The sequence below is a fragment of the Apium graveolens genome, chromosome 11 (genome assembly GCF_009905375.1).
Source record: "Apium graveolens cultivar Ventura chromosome 11, ASM990537v1, whole genome shotgun sequence".
Taxonomy (NCBI): domain Eukaryota; kingdom Viridiplantae; phylum Streptophyta; class Magnoliopsida; order Apiales; family Apiaceae; genus Apium; species Apium graveolens.
In genome coordinates, this window is record NC_133657.1 from 76240763 (window position 1) to 76250225 (window position 9463).

At 36.2% G+C, this 9463-nt stretch overlaps 1 protein-coding gene and 1 pseudogene across 1 annotated transcript; both read right to left on the reverse strand.

Moving 5' to 3' along the window:
- Positions 1-1581: 1581 nt before the first annotated feature.
- LOC141695608 (cytochrome P450 81Q32-like) lies at positions 1582-3584 on the reverse strand. The gene is made up of 2 exons (XM_074499843.1): positions 2688-3584; positions 1582-2208 (listed from the first exon to the last, which is right to left on the reverse strand). Exons 1-2 carry the CDS (start codon positions 3582-3584, stop codon positions 1582-1584), a joined length of 1524 nt encoding a protein of 507 aa, XP_074355944.1.
- Positions 3585-4391: 807 nt separating this feature from the next.
- Positions 4392-7506, reverse strand: LOC141697876 (cytochrome P450 81Q32-like; annotated as a pseudogene).
- Between the last annotated feature and the right edge of the window lie 1957 nt (positions 7507-9463).

The following is a 9463-nucleotide window of genomic DNA, read 5'->3' on the forward strand; positions in this document are numbered from 1 at the left end:
ATTAATATTTTTATTTATGTTTATGATATTTTTAAAATCATTGAAAAAATAGATATATGATGAGAGTTTTCTTCCAATTAATGATGATTCATGTAAATTATTTTTAATTATTTTTTTATTGGAAAATTGTTAAAATTACACTAAAAGAGTAAAAAAGTAACGAAAAAAGGATGAATCATGCCTCAGTATAATATATAATTTTATTAAGTTTCTTTTTAACATATATTGGAATATGTATTTTCAATTTATCGCATTAGCTATCATATAATTAATTTCGATAAATAATATTATCAAATACGTAATTTTTAAAAAATTATGTGTGTCTTGTGCGACTTTATATTTTAGTTAATGCTAAGGAAATTTTGGGGTTATGGTCAATTCTTTCACATACCTGATAGTTTTACTTTTATTTGTGGTTGTGGCAGCAAAAAACCTAAACATTTGGAAAATCATCTAAATTCGACGACTTTCACGAAAAGATTACATCGAGATTAAGTAAGACAACATGAATTAACGGTTCGAACACTCACTATAGCCTACAAACAATTAATTATTAAACAATCTGACGACTTTCACCAAAAGATTACATCGAAATTAAGTATGACAACATGAATTACACAGTTCGAACACTCACTACAGTATGCAAGCAATAAATCATTAAACATATTTCGATCTTAGTACAGAATAAGCGCACCGTTAAAAGGAGGAGTTCAGGTTTCACATTGGACATAAATAAGTGTGTAATAGTTTATTAATATCGTTGATATGATTCACCGATAAAAATAAAAATAACTTGATATACAGTAAAACCTCTATAAATTTATATTCATATCCCGGAAACTGTACCTTTTTCTAAAATTCAGAATTTATACTTCAATTTATATTTTTGTTGTAAGTTAGGTTGTAAATTTACATTTGAGAAAAATGTTTCTGACACTTCCTCAAGAAAACTTTCATGTGATACAAGTGTATCTTTTTTTTTTGAAAACTCATACAAGTGTATCTTAGTATAAAATAATATTGAAATTTTTGTAAATGTATATAATATTATGTAATTACTATAATAGCCTTATGTATTAATTTGAGATTTTTTTTAAACTCATTAAATGTCTACAAGAGGTAAACTTCTTCTTTTTTGCAGAACTAGAAGAGGTAAACTGAGATACATTAATCTCTTTAAATTTTGTTAAGGTAGTAATATTTTTCCAATTTTAATTCCAGTTCCCTATATTTGGATAAATCCCTATTAGTTCTTGAAATGGACTAAAACGAAAGCAGATTCTATTAGTTCTTGAGCACGGTTGGATAGATCCAAGTACGGTTGAATAGCTCAGATGGTTAAGAGTTTCTATCATTGGATCCTCGCTCATCGCTCATCCCGAAAATTTATGAGAACCGATACTCATATATACTTATTTGTAAGCATATAAGTGATATTTGTAAAAAAAAACCCTATTATATAATCCAGCTAATAATGACATTTTAGCTGTTTTATGGCCTAAAAATAAAGATACAAGTCTTTAATTTCCAGAATATTATTTAAGAGTAGATGATCAGGTTAGTCTAGATCGACATGATGATCTACTGCAAATCTCCTCGGATTTCAGATAAAAGGCTGACCATGCTAGGTCGAACTCCACACTTTGCCCTCAAGGGCACAACCTTGGTGGAAAAAAGGCCAGGGCCTTCAGTCATATCAACCATCTCTTTATCGATACGGTCCCAATCAAAACACTGAATCATTGCTCCTAATGCCAGTACAACTACACGCATAGCTAATCCTTCTCCAGGGCACTTCCTTCTCCCTGAGCCAAATGGTAGCCATCCGAGCCTCACATTTTCCTCCTGGAATCTCTCAGGCCTAAACATCTCAGGGTCTTCCCAGATTTTCGGGTCATTTTGTACGCCCTTCGCGTCAACCAGCAGCATTGTACCAATGGGGACACGAAATCCACCTACTGTACATTCCTCAGATGACTCATGGGGTAAAAGATATCGTACAACTGGGAACATTCTCAGCGTCTCGTTGATGATGTAACGTAGATAAGGAAGCTCCCCCAAATGTGACTCGTTAATCAGGCCATCTTTTCCCACAACATTGTCAATTTCATTTTGAGCTTTATGTAATGGTTCTTGGTTGTTCAGCAAAAGTGACATTGCCCATTCCAGAGTATCAACTGAAGTAGCAGCTCCTGCCTGTAAGAGTGACTACATATCGTACACAAGTTTATAATTTATCAAAGAGGACTCTGAGCATAAACTCTAATTAGCAAAATTCAGAAGAGACCAATGGAAAAGATCAATGAGTTAACGCAACTATATATGGTATCGATAAACCAGGCCTCAAAGTCAATCTGACAACAATGAGTGACATATGCAGTAAACTACATCTACTAAAATACAACAAACTACATCAGAACATTGACAAAAAGAACAAGTATTGTTTCTCACTGTGCACACACATATGTGTCTACAATTTCGGGTTTTGGATCAAGTTCTTGTTGGTAAACACGTCAATTGTTCAAAAATTGCAAGAATGTGAATCAATGAGTACTTTAACTTAACTGGACAATTTAATAAACACATCATTTAGGGTTTGGGTCAGACTGAAGAGAATTTAATCGTGTTATCAACGTTATTGTGCAAGTCGGAACCTAAAGCTTATAGGTTAAAAGGTTAAAATTTACCTGCATCAGGCTTTTGATAACATCATCTGTGTAGTAATCAGGTTTGCTTTCACCGGAATCCAACAAAATCTGAATCATAGTTTTATTCTCCCCTTTATAATTACCAGAGCCTCGAAACTCATCAATCAAGTTTTGCATAAACTCGTCTCTCTTCTTACTCAATTCAGCAAGCTGATTCTCCGTATCCTTAGACCAAAACCACCTCAAAACAGGCACATAATCCCTTAAATCATCAAGACTTCCCAACCTTGCTGTCTCCCTTATTATCTCTTGAAATTTCTTCCTCTCCTCGGACTCCTTCGACTCCTCTCCATAATATCTCTTACCAGCGATCATCCTTGTCAGCATGTTAAACATCAGCTCGAAGAAAAAAGGCTTCATCTCCACCACCTGCATTTTATTTTCACCACCAGAAAATTTAAACAGGTGTTTCACCATAGACTTAACCTCCTCTGTTCGAATATATGACAGCTTCTGCAGCTGATGAGCTGATAAAATCTCCAACGTGCAGATTTTACGGAGATTTCTCCAGTAATCACCATAATCTGACCAAACAACGCTAGTAAAATTGTTCCCTAAATATTTTCCAAATAGAAGTTTAGGACGGTTGGCAAATGCAATATCGTTTTTCATTAAACACTCTTCTGCTGCTGCAGAGGAGGATACGACGAGAACTCGACGAGAGCCATATAGAAGGGAGAATACAGGACCATACTTCTTGGAAAGACTCGAAAGAGTTTCGTGAACAGGCCTTTTGAGGAGGTAAAGGTGGCCAAATAATGGCAAGGCAGGAAAAGGAGTTGGTGGAAGATTTTTAGATTGTTGAGAGTATAGATAAAGAGCTGATATGATAAACAACAATGTAGGCAAATAAAAGAACAAGATCACACTGTCCATTGTTGAGTATTTGTTTGATTTCAGGAGAAATGGTTTGAGATGATATAACTTATAGGACAGGCCACAACTGTTAACCAATTTTGTTGAACATTTAACGGGGTGTATTCATTTCAGATTTTAAAAGATTGTTAATAATCTACGGATTTTAAAAGATTTTCGTTGATTTCAATTCTTCGTGGATTTTGATGGAGTTGATCCAAAATCTTGTAGAGTCTTGCAGATTTTGTGGAGTTTTTTAGAAATCCATCAAAATCTCATGTATTTTAAAGAGATTTCGAGATATTAAAAATGTACTAGCAAATCCATCAAAATCCACAACTTTACTTTTTTAAATAAAAGAAAATCCATGGACTTTTGAATACCATCAGATTTTGATGGATTTTTTAAAATCCAAATTGAATACCACCAAATTTTGATTGACTTTTTAAAATCTAAATTGAATACACTCAGATTTTAAAAAACTTTTTTCAATCCTTGTTGAATACCTTCAGATTTTAAATGATTATTTAAAATTCAAATTGAATACCCCATAATTTTTAAAATCCATAAAAATCTTTCAAAATTCCAATTGAATGCACCCCTAAGTAATGATCTATCTATAGTATCTGTAAATTTATAACTTCATCAGTTTATCTATGTAACATCTATGACTATAACTAAATCCAAAATATTAAAAACTGTCTAACTAAAATCTATATAAACTGCCTAGATACAAGTATTATATTTTATAATATATTATTTATGACTTTTGTATTTATCTATTATATTTTTTTGAGGTGGTATCTTTATTTTTCCCCATTTTCTACTTGTATATGACTTTTGTAATTTTTCATCAATTTTTGTACTTCTTTTCTCAATAACAAGATGAACAAGTAACATTAGTAACATTAGTTCTACAGAACTTATTGTCTGTGAATTATGTTCAAGAGTCTAATAATATCGAAACTCGAATTATTTAGAATTGTTCTTTTTCAAAATGAAAATTTCATAATATCAAACATTGAGTAACTAAGTGAACTTTTCGAAAAGATACATATCTGATGAGTTTTATTTAAGAGCAGATGATCAGGCTAGACGGAATCGATTTGATCCGCAAATCTTCTCAGATTTCAGATAAAAGGCTAACCATGCTTGGTCGAGCCCTGCACATTGCCCTCAAGGGCACAACCTTGGGACCAAAAAGGCCTTGGCCTTCAGTCATATCAACCATCTCTTTACCGATACGGTCCCATTCAAAACACTGAATCAATGCTCCCAATGCCAATACAATTACCCGCATAGCCAATCCTTCTCCGGGACACTTCCTTCTCCCTGAACCAAATGGCAACCATCCATGCCCCCCATTTCCCTCCAGGAACCTCTCAGGCCTAAACATCTCAGGGTCTTCCCAGATTTTCGGGTCATTTTGTATGGCCTTCAGGTCAAGTGGTAGCATTGTTCCACGGGGAACGCGAAATCCAGGAATTGTACAATCCTCGGATGACTCGTGGGGTACGAGATATCGCGCTACTGGATACATTCTCATTGTCTCGATGAGGATGCAACGCAAATAAGGAAGCTCTGGCAAATGTGTTTCGCTAATAAGACCATCTTTCCCCACCACGCTGTCAATTTCGTTTTGAGCTTTATGTAACACTTCTTGGTTGTTAAGCAAAAGTGACATTGTCCATTCCATTGTATCAACTGAAACACTAACTCCTGCCTATAGTAGTGCCTGCATAATTGTACACAGGAATAGAATCATCATAGAGCACATCGAGATTTTTACAGATATGATTTGGCAACAATTAGTAAGATACACAGCAAACTACATCAGAACAAAGATGAACATAGTCAGGTTCTCAAAAAATTTATCATTTAGTTTTATAGAATAAGTCATTTCGGTTTCGGATCACATTGAAGATAATTAATTGTGTTGAAGATTGACACCAATGTATATGAATACCTTATAGCAATAAATCAAAATTTACCTGCATCAGGCTTACAATATAATCATCTGAATAGTAATCAGGTTCAGCCTCATGTAGATCCAGCAGAATCTGAATCAAGTTTTTATTCTCCGCTTCATTACCAGATCCACGAAATTGATCAATCCAATCTTGCACAAAATCATACCTCCTCTTACTTAATTTAACAAACTGCTTCTCCAGATCCTTAAACCAGAACCACCTTAAGATAGGCACATAGTCACCCATATCGAAAGCACTTGCTAACCTCGATGTCTCCTTGATTATATCCTGAAATCGCTTTGCCTCCTCTGAATTCTTTGACTCCTCTCCATAATATCTCTTCCCTGCAATCATCCTCGTCAGCACGTTAAACATCATCTCGAATAAAAAAGGCTTTGTCTCAACAACCTGCATTTCACCACCAGAAAATTTATACAAGTGTTTCACCATAGACTTAACTTCCTCTATTCGAATAGAAGACAGTTTCTGCAACCGATGAGGCGCTAAAATCTCCAGTGAGCAGAGTTTACGGAGATTTCTCCAGTGGTCCCCATAACCTGACCAGACAATGCTAGTGAAGTCGTTTCCTATGTATTTCCCAAATATAAGATTAGGACGGTTGGCAAATATGATATCGTTTTTCGTTAAACATTCTTCTGCTGCAGCAGCAGAGGACACAAAGAGAACTCGACGAGAGCCATAAAGGAAGTAGAAAACAGGACCATACTTCTTGGATAGACCAGAAAGAGTCTTGTGCAGAGGCTTTTTAAGAAGGTAAAGGTGGCCAAATATTGGTAATGCAGGGAATGGAGTTGGTGGAAGATTGTAATTCGATAGTTGGGTGTACAGATAAAGAGCTGCAATGGTAAACAACACTACAAGCAAATAGAGGTACAAGCTCATACTCTCCATTGTTGAAGCTCGATCTTAAGAGAAATTGTTCAAGATGATATTGATAAAAAGATAACCAGAGAGAAAAAGTTTTTTATTTAATTTATATACTTCTGCATAATTTTCAGAGATCACAAACCTTTTCTTTATAGGCTATACACAGAATTATGAAAAGGAAAGACAATTATTCTAATAGCTGGACTTGAGAGATTATATGCTAAAAGTGAGGCTGTCCCTTGATAAATAAGGAGATGACGCTAATTGAACCACAATTAGCTCTAAAATATTTGTTTCCTTTTCTAACACTCCCCCTCAAGTTGGATGGTGGGATCACCAATATTCAACTTGTTCAAACTGTTTGCAAAGATTCTTCCGCTTGTGGCTTTTGTTAAAATATCAGCTAACTGATCTTCAGATTGGACAAAAGGCAGTTCTATGATCTTTGCCTCCAGCTTTTCCTTAATGAAATGTCTGTCAACTTCCACATGTTTAGTCCTGTCATGTTGCACTGGGTTTTCAGAGATTTGTATAGCCGCTTTATTGTCACACATAATTTTAGTGGCTTTATTTTGTGAAAAACCAATCTCAGTTAAGAGCTTTCGTATCCAAAGTACCTCAGCTAGACCTCGTGCGACCCCTCTGAACTCCGCCTCAGCACTGGATAGAGCAACAACCTTTTGTTTTTTACTCCTCCATGTGACAAGATTCCCTCCAACCAGTGTAAAGTAACCAGAGGTTGACCTTCGATCTCCTTTGTCTCCTGCCCAATCTGCATCCGTGTATGCCTGAACCTTCAGATGCCCATGTGATTTAAACAAAACACCATGACCAACTGTTCCCTTAAGATATTTAATAATCCTCCAGACTGCCTCCATGTGGGAAGCTTGTGGTTTATGCATGAATTTACTGACCACCCCTACAGCGTATGCAATGTCAGGCCGGGTGTGAGAAAGGTATATTAGCTTTCCCACTAACCGTTGGTATCTCTCTTTATCTGCTAGCACTGCTCCTTCTTCCATATAAAGTTTTAGATTTGCTGCCATCGGGGTATCCACAGGTTTACAGTCGATCATTCCTATTTCTGCCAGCAAGTCAAGAATGTACCTTTTTTGGCAAATGAAAATTCCTTGTTTCGACCTAAGAACTTCGATACCTAAGAAGTACTTAAGTCTGCCCAAGTCTTTCATCTCAAATTCGGCGAATAAATTTTCTTTTAATTTCTTCATCTCCTCTTCGTCATTTCCCGTAATAATCATGTCATCAACATAAATACTAAGACATGTTACTAGCTTACCTCGTCGTTTAAGGAACAAGGTATGATCAGAATTACTTTGTTTGAAGCCATATTTCTTCATTGCCATAGTAAACCTCCCAAACCACGCTCCAGGGGATTGTTTCAACCCATAGATAGACTTCTTAAGACGACAAACTTCACCATCTTTAAAGTCATCTTCAAATCCAGGAGGAGCTTCCATATACACCTCTTCTAGAAGCTCTCCATGCAAGAAGGCATTTTTTACGTCAAGTTGATGGAGAGGCCAACTTTCATTTGCTGCTATTGAGAAAAGAACTCTAATTGTGTCTATTTTGGCAACAGGAGAGAAGGTTTCAGAATAATCAATCCCGTAAGTCTGAGTATACCCCTTAGCCACCAATCGGGCTTTATACCGTTCAATCGTTCCATCCGGCTTATACTTAGTATTGAACACCCAGCGACATCCCACAGTTTTTTTTCCTGGAGGTAGGACACATTTTTCCCATGTTTCATTTTTCTTTAGAGCATCCATCTCCGATTTCATTGCTTCTTTCCAAATCTTTGATTCCAATGCTTCCTTAATAGATGTTGGGGTTTCTTCAGAAAGAATAGCAGACCTAAAACTTTTTCCTTCTTCCGACAAGTTTCCACTTGCAATGTTTGCCATGGGGTATCTAGAGTGGCGACTTTCTTTCTCAGGGGAATATCTCTTTGGTGGTACACCCCTGTTGATTCTTGGTGGTAGGACATACCTTCCTGTTGCTTCCTCAGTTTCCAATGGAATTTGTTCCTTTGGTAACCACATGGTTGGTTCAATTGTTTCTTCGTGGTTATTAAAAAACTCAGGATTACCAACATCATTAGTATTACCAGTATCATTGATAACAGAAACATCGGTATGAATATTTGTTTGCGAAGTACTACTTACCTCAGACATCTTAGACATCCGGTTGAGAAGATCATGTCCAGTGACACTGACTGTAGGTTCCGTAGATGGATGTGACTCAGCTTGTGTACTATGAGTGACTTCCTCTGATGATGGTATCCAACTCAGCCAACTCACTGTGTCACTACTTTCTTTCTCCCCCTGACCAGTGTGTTGGGTGAGGTAAAAGTATTCAGTTTCAAGAAAATTACAATCCATCGTAGTGTATATGTGACGTTTCTTTGGATTGTAACATCGATACCCCTTTTCGTCCACACCATATCCCACGAATACACATTTTTCAGCACAAGGATCGATTTTGGTTCGTTCAGTCTTAGGTATGTGAACAAAAACAGAGCATCCAAATACACGAGGTTCTAGAGTAAGGGTGGGAGGTATTTTGGTGTACTTAGATAGTGTTTGCAATGGTGTTTTGAATTTAAGGATCTTTGTAGGAAGTCGATTGATGAGATATATTGCTGTGGCGAGAGCTTCTGGCCAGAATGTATTTGGGACACGTGATTCGATTATGAGGGCTCGGGTTATTTCTAAAAGAATACGATTTTTCCGTTCGGCAACTCCATTTTGTTCTGGGGTATGTCGACACGAGGTTTGGTGAATCATTCCTTTTTTTTGAAAAAATTGTTTCATGGAGGTGTTCACAAATTCTCCTCCATTATCTGACCGAAGAACTTTAATGTCTCGTTAAAACTGGGTTTTGATCATAGCATGAAACATAACGAATTTATCGAATACTTCAGATTTATGTTTCAAGAAATAAATCCAAGACATACGAGTGCAATCATCAACAAACAAAAGAAAGTATCGAAAATTTTGTCCCCCATTAATTGGTGCAGGA

What these genes read in the sequence shown, in the direction of transcription:
- LOC141695608 (XM_074499843.1), bottom strand. Translation starts at nt 3,584, where the DNA reads ATGGACAGTGTGATCTTGTTCTTTTATTTGCCTACATTGTTGTTTATC. An exon ending in TTATCAAAAGCCTGATGCAG is followed by an intron (nt 2,209 to 2,687) that starts GTAAATTTTAAC and finishes TACGATATGTAG; the next exon opens with TCACTCTTACAGGCAGGAGC.